The 15,273-nt window shown below is 41.9% G+C and overlaps 1 protein-coding gene across 5 annotated transcripts in view; it reads left to right on the top strand.

Moving 5' to 3' along the window:
- PDE1A (phosphodiesterase 1A) overlaps positions 1-15,273 on the top strand; it is a 73,085-nt gene that overhangs the window by 12,750 nt on the left and 45,062 nt on the right. For all 5 annotated transcript variants that reach the window (XM_045032134.1, XM_045032137.1, XM_045032136.1 and 2 more), the window contains 2 exons: positions 3,012-3,112; positions 8,106-8,231. In XM_045032134.1, coding sequence (XP_044888069.1) covers positions 3,012-3,112; positions 8,106-8,231 — 227 coding nt within the window. The remainder of the gene's footprint in view (positions 1-3,011; positions 3,113-8,105; positions 8,232-15,273) is intronic.

The raw sequence follows: 15,273 nt of genomic DNA, 5'->3' as shown, positions 1-15,273 counted from the left end.
CGACACACAGTACTGCTCACAAGCTAATTGTTTTCACAGCAGGCATCCCTTCTAATGCCTTTATCTGCACTGCCACTCTCCTCTCTGACATGTGCCTGGGATATTTCACCCACCTTTGATGTTGTTCTAGAATAGGTGCCCACAGGAGTGGATTTATCAGTTCAGGCACGTCATTTGTAGCCTTTCTGTGTTTTCTCTGTAGCTTGTGGAACTGAGACAGAGAACTGTCAAGTATTGATCCTGTTTTTTCCCTCTGCACTTCTCTGGGCCATGGATTAAAGCAAAGATAACATAAAGCTGGGTTTTAGAAACCCCACAACCTCTAATCCTTTTTACAGAAGGCATACATCTTAGTATCCTTAGTTTTACAGTTCTCCAGAGAATTGCTTTGTTTCCAGTTTGCCAAAAAGCCTAGATAGTCAGAATTATCTTTTCCCAACTGTAGTATTTAATAAATGAAAACAAACAAACAAACAAAAAACATACATTATTGGACTACCAGGGTTATGAAAGTCAAGAAATAAAAAAATCATACTAACATTAATTTACCCAGAGTAAACCCACAATGGAATCTGTTATCCAAAACTTTCAGGTAATCAGAGAAGCTGCCTTTTCTGCTGCTATCTTAGTCCAATCCTTGGACTCATACTGAAGATCTGGGATAATTCTAGTATCTGAAATCTGAGGGCAGGTCTACACTAAGGGCGGGGGTCGAATTAGGGTACGCAAATTCAGCTACGTGAATAGCGTAGCTGAATTCGAAGTACCCTAATTCGAACAACTCACCCGTCCAGACGCGGCGGGGTCGAACTCCGCGGCTCCCCCGTCAACTCCGCCAACTCCTTTTGCCGAGGTGGAGTACCGGAGTCGACCGCGGCGCTTCCGGAGTTCGAACTATCGCGTCTAGATCAGACGCGATAGTTCGAACTCCGAAAAGTCGAACTCTCCGCGTCGAACCAGCAGGTAAGTGTAGACGTACCCTGAGTCAAATAACAGATAAAATCTTTCCCTGGCCCTAATGTGGCTCAAATAGCTGAATACCCATCTGAAGAAGTCAGAGCTAACAAGGACCAGGTGTCTCATCCAGCCAGGTGTCTATTAGACATACAAAGTCAAGAATCATGGGAGATGGAGAATTAGCCTCCAAACTTGCATTAAATCCCTGAACTGAAGGGTAGGGTCAATGTTATCTGATGTTTTCAGTGATTAATCTCCAGATGAGACAAGTGGGACAGATAATACGGGTCTACAGTTAGGAACCAATGAATCTGATCCCTGAGATACACATTCTTGTGGAATGTAGAAAATTGTATGGGGATTCTAAAGTCATTGTTTGTTTGTTTTTCTTTTTTATCTTGTGAACAATGCTCAAAGTAAGGGGAAAATGTTCCTCCCCCACCATTAAATGTGTTGTGATACTCCCACTTTCTTACATTTCCCACCATACCTTGTTTTTTATTTTTTTCCAACTCTGAGCAATGGAAAGTGGAGATAAGACATAACCATCTTTCCTGTCCTCATTCCATGTCTTATATAAAGGCAGATGTTTGGAAGATTTTTGCTTTGTATTTCAATCTGCTAAAGGGACCACGTGTGTTTTATCTGAATACTTAACTGAATATTGTCTGCCCTACTGTAGCTACAATATTTGCCAGCATACAGTTTCACATGAAATTTGTCTGCAGTCCATAGACATCTTTGCAAGAAATTCTCTACTAATTATAGAAGGATTTTCCAGCAACTATTGTGGTTGCTAAAAAAACGATTTTGGGAAGAGATGCTTAAAGATTTTCTGTTTAGCTTTAGTTACTAATAATGTATGAGTTTCTATTTCAGTTGTTCTGTTGAAAACATTGTGGAAGTCAGTCCCAGCTCAGGGCCTAGTTTTTATAATACAAAATACTATGGAGGTTGTTGTTTCCATTTTTAGAACTTCTTACAGTACTTTCTCTCATTCCGTAACTGTAGTCTTCATAAATCTATATAGCTTCACCAACTAGTCAGTAGTCTCAGCATTCAGACAGTCTTATCTTTTCTCAGCATGTCCCACTACGTTATTCTAAAATACTAGTGAATCTTTACTGGCTGTTTTCATCCTCATGAAACAATCTGTGGTACTCATATCCAGGCAGCTTATGAAACAGCACTTGTACCTTGTATGATATGAACCTGGTGCCATAATAATAATAGTGGGTGGGTGAGTATGGTATGTATCAAATCCAAAGAGACCTTCAATTTAGTGAAAATTACAAAATGGGTGTAAGACATTTTCGGCCATACCAGGCATATGTGTGGTTAATTTGTAGTTGTTACTAGATTTGTACTGGGTTCACTCTTAGATGGATACATTTCATCTAGACTGAGTAAATGTGTTCTGCAAGACAATAGAACTCGTATCATGTGTCTTTAGAAATGCAGCAGCACGGAATAGTATCAGATAGCAAGTAAAAAATATATATACAATTGCTTCACAAGTGGCAGTATTTTAACTATAATAAGAAAAAAAGAACCCTAGTTTCCATCTTGCAGGATTGGAAAAATCTATGTTTAATGTTGATGATGTACTTAGAAAAACACTGTGCATTGTTCGTCTGAGGGTCAGATCTTACACTAAGTGGGAAATTACAATTGTAACTTAATACTAAGTTTTACGTGTAATTAATTTTGCAAGAGACAAACATTGGCTGGCTGACAAAAGACCTCATGTTCAAAACCTCTGCCAAATGTATCACACAAGCTTTTATCAAATAATAACTATTTATTTATTTTTTTTAACATACAAGTTTTACATTGCTGTTGCACATAAATGGCCCATCCTGGTCCCAATGAAGTCAACAGAAGCTGAAGGAGACTCTTGTAGTGTAGTATTTAGCAATGTTCAAGATTTTATGATTCAGTAGGAAAAGAAAAGTAAGGTTTAATTAAGCTACATATAGAAACATTTTCAATAATGTAATATCACAGTTAAGCTGTTGTACAAAATGTGACTGATTTTTGCTTTTATTCACTAGCACTGGCTCACAGAACTGGAAATCTTAGCTATGATCTTCGCAGCTGCAGTCCATGATTATGAGCATACTGGGACCACAAACAATTTCCATATTCAGACAAGGTAAGTGTGCTTCATCTTGTGATAGTGTGTCTGAATGCAGCTGTTGCAGCATCATCTAGGAGAAAAAGGAAGGCAGTTTAGTGGCATAGATCTGAGGTTCATACCCTTTGGATCACAGCTGCAAGGCTCAGTGCCACTGGCTGTGGTTAAGATAGTACCTTAGTACACTGAAAAGGAGATTCTTGGCACTCATTCAGCGGGAAATGCTTCACCTGACCAGCAATTTCTCCGAATGGCCTTGCTGTGAACATTAAAGTTCTGCTTCCTAAAATGTTTTACTTCTTTGGACACAGATGGCAGTCAGCTTTGCAGCCTTTACTTACCCATGTCATCCTTGCTCACGTGAGTAGCCTCCTTGGCTTTGTGAGCAAGGACAGCATGTGAGAATAAGGATTACAGGATCTGTTCGCATATCTTTAAAGTGAAATCTTCACGTTGGCCGGTCATTGATATGTGAGGGGTCATGGCAAAATGCTTGGAACACTGACTGCCAAGGGTGCCAGTTGTACAGAATATTTCTGAGCGTTCTCTCTTCTCATTATCCTTTGTACCCACTCCCTTTATTTCTGGCTTAGTAGCTTCTTATAGTATCCCATTAAGTCATATATTTGAAGTAGGCCTCCCAGTCCCCAGACACCCTCCCGGCCCTCCTCCATATCTCTCCTTAAATGCTGCTTCCCCTCTAGCAATGTCTCCAAACCCACCTAAACTGTTATTTGGGATGTCATATTTGTTTGTATTAAGTTGCAAGATCCTTGGGACACTAAGACATTTTCAAAGACACAAATGGCAGTTAGGCTTCGGGGGGGGAGCAGGTCTGAGGTGCCTTTCCCTGCCTATTTTGAGAGCCTCTATACTGTGTATTGTGTAGTCCAATGGAGAGAGCACTGGACTGAGAATCAGAAGCCCTGTGTTCTAGTCCAGGCGCTGCCACTGCCTTGCTATGGGATCTTGAAAGTCTCTTTGCCTCAAGTTCCCTCCCTGTAAAATGGGGGGAGATATTTATCCAGCTTTTAAAAATATTTTGAGATCTACAAATGAAAAATGCTGTAAGTGGAAATTTAATGCTATTGCAGTAGGAAAAAAAGGTATAAAATGCATAGCAAGCCCTTTCTTCCTTAATTCAGAAGTGTGGGTGGGGTTGGGCCTCTCATGATATGGCATATGGAGACATTTAATAATAATTAATAATGGACTTAAGTATATTTTTGCTGAAATGACTATATCATTTAAAAGTATGTTGGGCAGGGATTGGTTTGTTTTAACTATAGAAAAAGCTGTCTTTTTCTTTAAATACTGTAGGGCAGATCCTGACCCACTGCTGCCCTGAGATTGCCCGGAGTAGGGGAACATCTGGTGGTGCTGTCTCTATCACTGCAGTTTGGGAAAGGGGTGTGGGCAGGACTCTGTATGTCAGATATCACTGGCTTCCATAATGACCCCTTGGCCCATAGACACAGCCGGTATGAGCTAGAGCAACCAGGCATCATTGGGACACAGTGCCCCACCCTCTAATGTGAGTTAGATTGCGGAACTGGGGATCAGTCTAGTGCAGAGTGGCTCATCAGGCATCTTTGCACCCCCTCCTCAGCTGTACTGAAATACCGAACAATTATTTCCATCACTTTTATTTTGGCAAGAAAACCACTCTTCATAAAAGAGAACAGAAGTGTTCTTCCACTTACCTAGGTTATACTGCCTGCCAGTGGTACGCTTTAAATGCTGTAAGGACTGCATACAGGTTAATCAGTTGATGTACTTTGGGACATATGGTTTGATAAATCTGATGATGAACAAATTCTATGTCTGCAGCTAGATTATGAGCAAAAGCCCTTTCCTCTTCAACATACTGGTGCACTCACACAGTCTGGCTAAAAATAAATTGTTGTATCACTTCAATCAGTTGTTCTAAGTTTAAACTGCTTTTCTATTTTAGTCTTTATATTTTGGTTTGAAGTACTGCAACAGTGGAAAATAAATTAAGTTGTTAAACTGAGTTTTACAGTTAAATACTTACTAGTACATATTGAATCTGACCCTAAAAAAAGAGATCTATTCGCCTTTCATCCATGTTTCTATTGCTTCAGAAAGGTAGAAGAAATTACCCTCAGAGTCATGTCAAATCTCTGCACCAATTAAAAACAACCATGATTAGCTATGTGGATCAAAAAAGTGTGCTTCACCAAAATACCTGATTGGCAAATCATAGATTTTTCCCATATTAATAAGAGACTGGACAGAAACACTGTCATCATTTAGGTAGGATATGCTTTGTTCACTTAATCAACAAACTTTCCAATCCTGCTTTACTTCTGTAGTTTCCCTGGTACCATGCCATACGCTTTTAGCTGCCTCTGATCACAGACTCAAAACAGTGTTGCAAAATATGTGTTCTTGGCCGGCTAAGCAGGACACTTGTAAAACAGAAGGCAAAAAGAGAGAAATAGAGGAAAGAGAAAAAATAAGGTGGGAAGGGAAAATGACACTTGAGGGAGGAGGTGACAGCAGAAACCCAAGTCTCATTCCTGTTGGTGTTCAGGATTTAGCCAAAGCCGGGAGAGGTAGCAATGTTATCTGGTTCCCTCTTTGTGGTCTGGTCTGGTCAGGACACCTTTCAGGAATGGGATGATGAAATACCAGCAGTGTCCTTGTGGTTTCTGGAGTCCCAGGAAATGATGAGGTGGCAGCCCTGATGGCAAGGGCATATTCCTTCTAGCCCAACTGGCATCATAATTTCCCAACAATGTCAGTTTTTAAGGCTCTCCAGAAGTGGAGCTGAGAGGAATAGTCAACTTAAGAGTACAGGCCCCTGCGCAAATCTCAGGTTGAGCATCCAGAAAATGGGGAACACACAGAAGCCACTTGCAAAAAGTTTGGTTTAAATGACTTGCTCGACATCTCACAGGAACTCTGTGGCAGAGGAATGATAGAATCCCATTTTTCAGGGTGACATTCAACCGCCTAATCTATGAGACCATTCTTTCTCTTCATGCAGTCTCCTACCTCATTCACTACACACCTTTCAACTTCTGTAACAAATGAGGCAGGCATCAACCACACAGTGGTGTCATTAACTACACAGCCTGATTTATTCCCAGAGCACCTTAATTCTGGCATTTCCTAACTCTTGAGTGCTTAATGTTCTGTGTGTTTGTGTGTAATTTCCTAGTTTTGTTTTTTTTTAAAAAAAGGAAACTGAAAAACAAGTTCCATGATGTGGAACCATACTGATCATATGGTTCTGAGCAGGGTTACACCCGTTAGATTCACAACACAGGCTTCTGCCACTTGAGCTAACAGTCTAACCAACAGCAGCCAAAGGTTGTCATCCTCTGTGTGAGCCGGCCTTTAGAGGGAGATGAGGCGTACATTTTTGCCAATGGGTTTCACAGCTATTTGCAGACAGCAGAGGAATGATGAGATTTATTTCAGATTCTGAGAAGAGTGTTCTCTAATGGTTATAGACCCTCCTGTCCCTGTTGCTCCCAGGCCTGACCCCTTCTATCCATGGCCCCTCCAGCCTGTCTTTGTCTAGGTCTCCCACCCCCACTCAGCTCGTCATCCCTATCCCAGGCATCCAAACTCCTCACCAGCTCCACATCCCTGACTGTTTTCCTTTCATTCCCCTGGCCAAATCTTCATCCCAGCCACCCACCCACACCCTTGTCACTCCCTTCGCCACACCCTTTGGCTCCAGCTCCTCAGCCCTCTGCATTCCTTTCAGGCTCCTTCCTCCTACTCCTAATTGCTGCCTGTGCACCAGCTGTGGGGGGAGGGGGGGCATTGACATGAAAGGAAAGATCAGTTCTCATCCCTAGTGCCATAGCTGCCCCAAGCAGCTGGGAGGAGCAATTGCAGGAAGAGGCCTGCTCGGGCCCTATAACCCTGGACTGGAGGATGCTTAGCATGGGCAGAATCTTCAGCGAATTTAGCTGCTAAACTCTAAAATGTCTCTACAGATCATGTGTGAACTGAGATTTTCAGAGGCTAATAACTTGGTCAAATTCAGGTTGATTTCTACAGGTCAACCTCCTAACATCAAGGTTACCCACATCTGGCACATTTCAAATCCCCACTCCAAAACATGGAGGCTCAAGAGCTTCTCTGTGAAATGGTGTTTAGAATTTTTTCACATGGGCAGAACATATATTTCCTCTAACTCCATTTGAGAAATACCTGAACCATTTTTGCTGAAATTCCCCCCACCTCTTTCTAACTCCCCATTCTAAAATAAAATCAGCCTGAGGTAGATATCTAGCATGGATTTAGCCCAAATGGTTGACATTTGAGAAAGTTATAAGCAATTGAAAACAGGGTTTTATAATGGGAACCGTCAGACAACTTGAAGTACAGGTCTCACTCTCTGCCCCACATATAATATCATATAAGTTTTATTATTATAATTTTTTTTTAGTCAGAGTGAGCCTGATTTTGCAGTCTTTTCTTAGGACTCAGGCAAAACTGCCTTTAAATTCAATGAAAGTTTTCTTTGTGTAAATACTATAGAATTGGACCCTTATCCAGTATACCTCATGAATTAGCTGTTTTATTGCTAAACGATATAACGGGTACAAACATGAAAGAAGGCCCCTTTGATACCACTGGATGTACCTGGTCCAAATGCTTGTGAGACAGGTGGAAGAAGGAGTAATATTGTTTGAGGATATTATTTTTCTCTTAATTCCTCAAATTAATCTCTCTGATGTATTAATTACATATTATAAAGAGAAAACAATGATACATTCAAAATCTGGTTCTTGCCCTTTACAGTAGCTAATATGGCAAGTAAGTTCAATTACCAGCATAGTTGCACTTTTTTTTTTTATTCTGAGGAATTATCTGTGAGGTTTTCTTTTCAGATCTTTATCTTCTAGGACGAAATAAATATCATGTCAAACTAACTCAACAAACCCTTTAATGGCAACAGAGCCCCTTTCTCTCTATTATGCTAACATCAGTGTCCTGTTACTAATCATACCTCTTTTATACCTAGGTCAGATGTTGCAATTTTGTACAATGATCGTTCTGTTCTTGAAAATCATCATGTGAGTGCTGCTTACAGACTTATGCAAGAGGATGAGATGAACATTCTGGCAAATTTAACCAAAGATGACTGGAGGTAAGATCTATTGGGACATTAAGGATGATTCCAATAAATAGAAAGGGTAGGTCTTCTCCTTTGCACCTCATTTTGGATATGAGTACACTTTGAATTGGGGGTGACATTCTCATGCTAACTCTTTTTGAGCTAGTGCACTAAAAATAGAATGTAGTCCTGGCAGCACGATGGGCCAGCCACCCCGTGTACATACACATCCAAGACCCTAAGCACAAACTAAAGGCAACTAATCCATCCCACTTTCATGGCTACGTTCTATTTTTAGCACGCTAGCTCAATGAGAGCTAGAGCAAGTATGTCTCCTCAAGCTGAGAATAATACTGCCAGCCTGAAGTGTAGACATGCCCTTTGAGTTCTAGCTGAAACTGAAGAAGCCTTGGAAATGGAAGCATGTAAGAGCATTGGAACTTAAGTGGGCATTAAAAAAAGATGGTCAGAATCATAATTGACATTTCACAATAACTCGAGCCACAATATCATAAATGATAATTGTCGGGACTGCCTTGAGGTCTTCCATTATTAAGAAAGTTGCCATGGTGTACAACAGTGCATGCAGAGAACTCAGATCACAAGCCTTCCTGTGTTACTATTGGTAGAGCTGTTATCATTCAAGTACCCCTAAAATATCTAACCAATAGCTATATTGCGGTGTTACTGATAGGTGTGCTGCATCTGGAGAACATTGCTTCCGGGAATGGTGTCCCTAAAGACACAGTGCCAAATTCTGCTCACAATAATACCTGCACAATCCAATTGTCTTCAGAGGAGTTGCAAATTTGGCCCATCATGTACATAAAGCTGCAGTACTTGGCCCAGACAGAAGCCTCTTTCTGTAACACCTTCTTGTTTGCATGTATTCATTTATTTCCTCTTTGGAATCAGACCATCGTTCGACCATTCGGTTGCATGTAGCTGAATTCAGAGATGGAATGTGTAAAACTGGCTTATAGACAATCAGGGTGTTAAATATTTAACAATACAGGGAGTTAAAACCTATTGATTTTTAATCCATTAATTACCCTTAATTAATTATGGCACACCTCATACATAAAATATTTTTTTTCATCTCTATGATTGAGGCAGACTGCTATATGTTTTTGTCTTTATTTTTTTCTTTCAGTGCACACTTACTCTAATTCATTGTCCTTAAATTCTTTAAATGAATTTAGTTCTGGACAAAGATCAATAGCTCTGAAAACTGATTTTAAATTTGTGCTATGAGAGTATTCTCTTACCCACACTGCCTCTACCCGTATGACTTAACATTGTTCTGGAGGCTTCTACCTTCTGAGAATTGAAAGGACAGTTCCGTCTCTGTGATCCCTCTGCTTAGACTGCCACTGAATATACGAAGAAAGTGATAGTGTTTTGGGGTCCTAGAAGAGCCAGCAAACAACTTTCAAATGCTGATACCTTTCAATCCCCAGCAGTCTGTGTCACTTAGAGGGTGAAAGATTCTGAATCTTTATGCCGCTTATGTGGAGGCGTGGAGTCAGGAGTTTAACTTTTTCTCTTTATTTTTTCCCCTAGATATTTTATCCTAGCTAGATGTTTGTCACACTCATTAACATGTTATCGAAGTGCCTTAAGATATATAGGACTAGAATCTGGTCCAGCCGAGCTACAGTCAGTAAAGGACTGGGGCAAAGACATCTCTGGTTTTCCCTGATCTTGGGGTCACCAAGGACTAGGTCACCCAACATAAATCAGTGCAATTTGGGCACTGACTGAATTTACACCCAGCTGCCCCCAGAGGCCACACTAGCAGCCTGGGATCAGCAGGACCCAGTGCATCCCAGTCACTCCTCCTTTCTCAGGTGGCTGTGGGAGGGGAGATAGGAATAGAACAGGAATCCCTATGACAGCAGAGGATTTTCCAGTGCTGGGAGAAGCCTCCAGTGCCCAGATCTGTCAGCTCCATGCTGCTTTGCACTGGGAGACTGGAGCAGAGCAGGTCTCAGGATCTGGACTGTAATAGTGTAGTTTTTGTAGCATATACATGTATTTCTAAAATAGTCTTTTCTGCCAAGACTGATCAATCTTCATATTGACTTTCCTTCTTTTTTATGCTGGACTGTACACAATGTGGCTCCTTTATGCTCTCTCAGTGGCACTCTGTCTCTTTCTCTTACATTTCTCTTTGCTTTCGTGGTAATTTAGTATGCTCTTTCAGAAGTTGTTCAGCTACCCTCCAATTGTGCTTGCACTAGCTTTTGAAATACCTTTTATTGTGACCTATTCTGTATTTCCCATTTATTTTAGTGATGTTTTAGTATAGATATTTGTATCAGAATTTCTTTATACACAGGGCCCAGATTCTGCTTTCTGTTATACTCATCCAACCCATGTGAAGCCAGCAAGGTTGCATGGCAGCCATAGGGGGCAGAAATTTGGCCCCTTTAACGAGAGTATAATATATATATTTAATAGAGGCAGGAAGCCCAATTATTACATGTAGGTAGGTATCATTAATTGTGAAGACTTCTGAAAATTCTGCCATGACATCACTGATATTCAGACGTGGAATAAATGGATTTACTTACCTGAGCTAAAGTAGGGCACCCAATTCTCTATTTGGTCACATAAATCAGCATTTAATATTGGTACCTCTAATAAATCTGTGCATGCCTAAGTACTGATTTGAATACCCACGCAGTTTGTGGAACTGGTTGACCTAATTTTGAGGGTCAGGTTGGAAAATTATGATTGCCTGGTATTCATTTTGTAAGTTCAAAAATATTCTTGTTTCCCTGTTATTATTTGCAGTGGTTCAGTAGCACAGTGGAAAATCCATTTAGCCACTTGAAAGAAGCACTTCAGGTTTTTTTAATTATTAATAGAATGAACTTTTTTGATTCTCTTTATTCAAATTCATGCCATTAAAATAGCTTTGAAGCTTACAATAAAGCAAATTGGCAGTAAATTGAAATGATAATTTGTTCGACTTTTTCAACACACTTCCTGTCTGATTCATTTCTTAAGTACTGTCAGACTTGTTTTCTTCACTTTTACTGATTTTTTTTTAATGCCCATGCCTGGTTAAACTATGGCTTTGCTGATTATTTCATCAAGATAAAGAAAAGCGATTGAGAATTTTTTTTTTTTGCATTACCATTTTTTTCTACCTGTTAACATCAGGGAGAATGTGCTAATAAACTGTCAGCCTCAATTAAGTTTAAAACACAAGGTTTGGGTCTGAATCAGTAAAATGCTGCCAACATTGTAACAAGGGCTTTGTCAAGGTTAATACATGTGACATTCCCCAAGTAGTATAGTCATTCCTCACGCTTTCCCTCAACCAAACCTCACCCATCCCCCTGACACACACAAAATCCATCCTTTCCATACTCTTCTCCCTTACCTACCTCCCCTCCCCAAAAACTCCAGCAATCCTTTCACCTTCCTTTCAAAGAGGAAATAAACGAATACATGAAAATAAGAAGGTGTTACAGAGAGAGGCTTCTGTCTGGTCCAGTACTGCAGCTTTATGTACATGGTGGGCTAAATTGTGCTCTCACATCATGCAACTCCTCTGAAGACAATTGGACTATGCAGGTATTATTGTGAGCAGAATTTGGTCTCCCTTTCCACACCAGCCATTATCCTTTGATTCGCCGTGCTTCCACCTCCCCAGCAGTACAGGGGTACTCTTCTAAGTGGCTCACACAGCAGCAGTAGTGCTGGCAAATGGGTGCCCTGTGGTCTTTGCTTGCAGTAGTGGTGGACGACATCTTGTCCTGCAACCTCTGGGTGTCGGGTAGGGCGACCACTTTTTCAAAAAGCAAACATGGGACACATGCAGGAACCCCACCCCCTCCATGGGCTGACCCCTTGCCCCTCCTCTTCCCTCAATCCCCCGATCCCTGGTCCTCCTCTTCCCCATGAGGCCTTGCCCCCTGGCCTGGCTGGAAGCCAGAGCCAGGCTATGGTAAGAACCACCCAGGGAGCCCTGGTCCTTCCACCTGCCCTGGGCAGGGGGCTGGGGTGCCCGAGAGCAACCTCCAGCCTGTATCTCCACCTCCTTGGATGTGCCACCAAAGGCAGGGGAAGGGTCTGGGGCTCCCCACAGTGGTCCAGACACCCTGGGCAGCTCTTACCACGGCCTAGCTCAGGCTTCCAGTCTGTCCAGGGACAACCCTTGAGAGGAAGAGGAGGAGCAGGGGACAGGGCCTCGTGCTGAGAGTGGGCTCAGAGATTACTCTTAAAAGTGAGCTCAAGAATTACAAGTTCAAAGGAAGAAAAATCTGTAGAAACAGGGAGTAGAAGTTTGTTTCAGGTTTGTGTTAGGTTTTTTTTCTTTCCTGTTTTCCCCCAAAACAGCAGAATGTAACTAATATAAACCCCTCAGTTTCCATGCAACTTCTGCCTGTTTCTTACAAAAATTGGCTTGCTTCATTTGAAGGGTACAAGTTCAAAGCAATGTGCAGGAGGAACAGTTGGGATGCAAGTTAATTAGTGTCATATCACGAGGTCAGGCGAGGTTGCCATGGTTGCACATCATTATTTGAATAGCAAAGGGAGGCCTGAATCTCCACTCAGTTACACCAGTGAAAATCAGTAGTAAATCCATTGAAATTAATGAGTGACACCAGCTTAAACCTACTGTTGAGGGAGCTCAGTCTCAAAACTTATAATAAACCATCACATCTCCTCTAAACAGAATTGTAATTAACTCATATCTTAAAAGCATAAACATAGAATTTCACATTAATGTTTAACAAGGTTTGTTCTAGAACCCCTGAATACCACATTTTACTCACAGACTCAAACTTTAAGGTCACAAGGGACCATCATCATCTAGTCTGACTTCCTCCACATTGCAGGTCACAGAACCTCACCTACCCACTCCTGTAATAGACTCCTAACTGCCGGCTGAGTTACTGAAGTCCTCAAATCATGGTTTAAAGACTTCAAGATACAGAGAATCCACCATTTACACTAGTTGAAACCTGCAAGTAACCTGTGCCCCATGCTGTAGAGGAAGGTAAAAAAAATCCAACCCACCAGGGTCTCTGCCAATCTGACCTGGGGAAAATTTCTTCCCAACCACACATATGGTGATGAGTTAGACCCTGAGCATGTGGGAAAGACCCACCAGGCAGACACCTGGGAAAGAATTCTCTGTAGTAACTGAGAGCCCTCCCGACTGTGCTGCTGTGACAGGCTATAGACTGCTCCCGGCCCTACACTCCCACTAGCATTCACACAGGCAGGGACACACCCAGCTGCAGTTGCGTATAGGCTTTGGCCAGTCGCTGCATGGACCAACAATAGAGAGGCTACAGCCAAGATAACCCCCACCTTCCCAGCCTAGGACCCCAGAACTGTACCATCCTGCCCTGGTCAAAACCCCAACCAGTACAAATTTATTACTCAGTTCTCCTCTCCCTCAATGTGGAGAGGAATATGCACAGTACACTTGTGTTAAACCGAGCTGAGATTTTCCCCGGACACTTCAGTTCAAAGGCACACTGATTTAGATTAAAACAAAAGTTTATTAACTACAAAAAGACAGATTTTAAGTGATTATAAGTGATGGCAAACAAATCAAAGCAGATTACCTAGTAAATAAACAAAACTGCAAACTAAGACTAAAATACTAGAAAGATTGGATATGAATTAGCAATTTCTCATCCTGACTGGTGATACAAGCAGGCTTGCAGATTCTCAAGGCACAAGCTGCACTTGCTTTGCAACTTGGGATCCCCACCCCATTCCAAGTCCTTTTCTTTCGGAGCTTCTCCAGGTGTTGAGTTGTGGGGGAGTGAAGAACAACAGATGATATCACTCCCTGCCTATTGCGGGAACCCTTTGATCCTAAAAACAGTTCCCAGCCCAGTTTGTGGAAAAATACAGGCACCCAAAATGGAGATCAGTGTCTTATAGTGTCATGTGGTCTGGTCTCATACCCTTGCTTGCCCTGCCAAGTCATAGCAGCCATTATTTACAGTCTGTCTGGAGCAATCTCAGGATGGTTCACCAGGTGGGAGATAAGCTTCTCCTAAGGCAGGGGTTCCCAAACTTGGTTTGTGGCTTGTTCAGGGTAAGCCCCTGGTGGGCCGCAAGACACTTTGTTTACCTGAGCGTCCACAGATACGGCCGCTCACAGCTCCCAGTGGCTGCGTTTTGCTATTCCCGGCCAATGGGATCTGCGGGAAGCAGTGGCCCCACCCACACCACTTCCCACAGCTCCCATTGGCCGGGAACAGCAAACTGCAGCCACCGGGAGCTGCGAGCGGCCGTACCTGTGGACGGTCAGGGAAACAAAGCACCGTGCAGTGCGCCAGGGGCTGACCCTGAACAAGCCGCAAACCAAGTTTGGGAACCCCTGTCCTAAGGCCTCTTGTTTTTCCTAATGGCCCGTTACTCTGAGTAGGCCCTTCCCACCAGCTGTCTAGGCAGAAAGCATTTGAGTGTCGCCCAGGTGTAACCACATTTGAAACTCAGATACACAGTCAATATTCATAACTTCAGATCCAAAAAGGATACATGCATCCAAATAGGATCATCATATTCAGCAAATCATAATTTTCCACTGATTACATCATAATCATATCATAATTGTACCCCCATGATAAATATGGGGTGTAGTGTCACACCATCTCCTACATGTCTTTGATCTAATTGACACTGCTGTTTTTCAACAGTGAGTTCCCACTGAAAGGTCTGATACTGGGCCCTTCATAAACTGCATTATCAGTGGTTAGCAGTAGAGTCCAAAGTCTCAGTACTACGGAAGAAAGAATGTTAAGATCACAGAAGAATGCATAAGGTTGCATGCTTCATAAACACACATTTCAGGTTATGTATTCTCCCCTACATCCTCCTACCTACCTGCAGCTCCCTTTCACTCTAATGGGATATGTATACAGCATGTCAGTAAGAGTCAGTGAATGAGGAAGCACTTGTTACCAAATCAGCAATTGCTAGTCATGGGAGTTAATGATTTATAATATATATGCATATGTTTCTGTGTTTATTGAATAGAAGGTTGGCAGACAAACCTTTGTCTTTGAAAGAAATATGTACAAGCTGTAGATAA

The sequence above is a fragment of the Mauremys mutica genome, chromosome 10 (assembly GCF_020497125.1).
Source record: "Mauremys mutica isolate MM-2020 ecotype Southern chromosome 10, ASM2049712v1, whole genome shotgun sequence".
NCBI lineage: Eukaryota > Metazoa > Chordata > Testudines > Geoemydidae > Mauremys > Mauremys mutica.
Note: the sequence above shows the minus strand (reverse complement) of the source record. Positions and strands in the feature narration are given on the sequence as shown.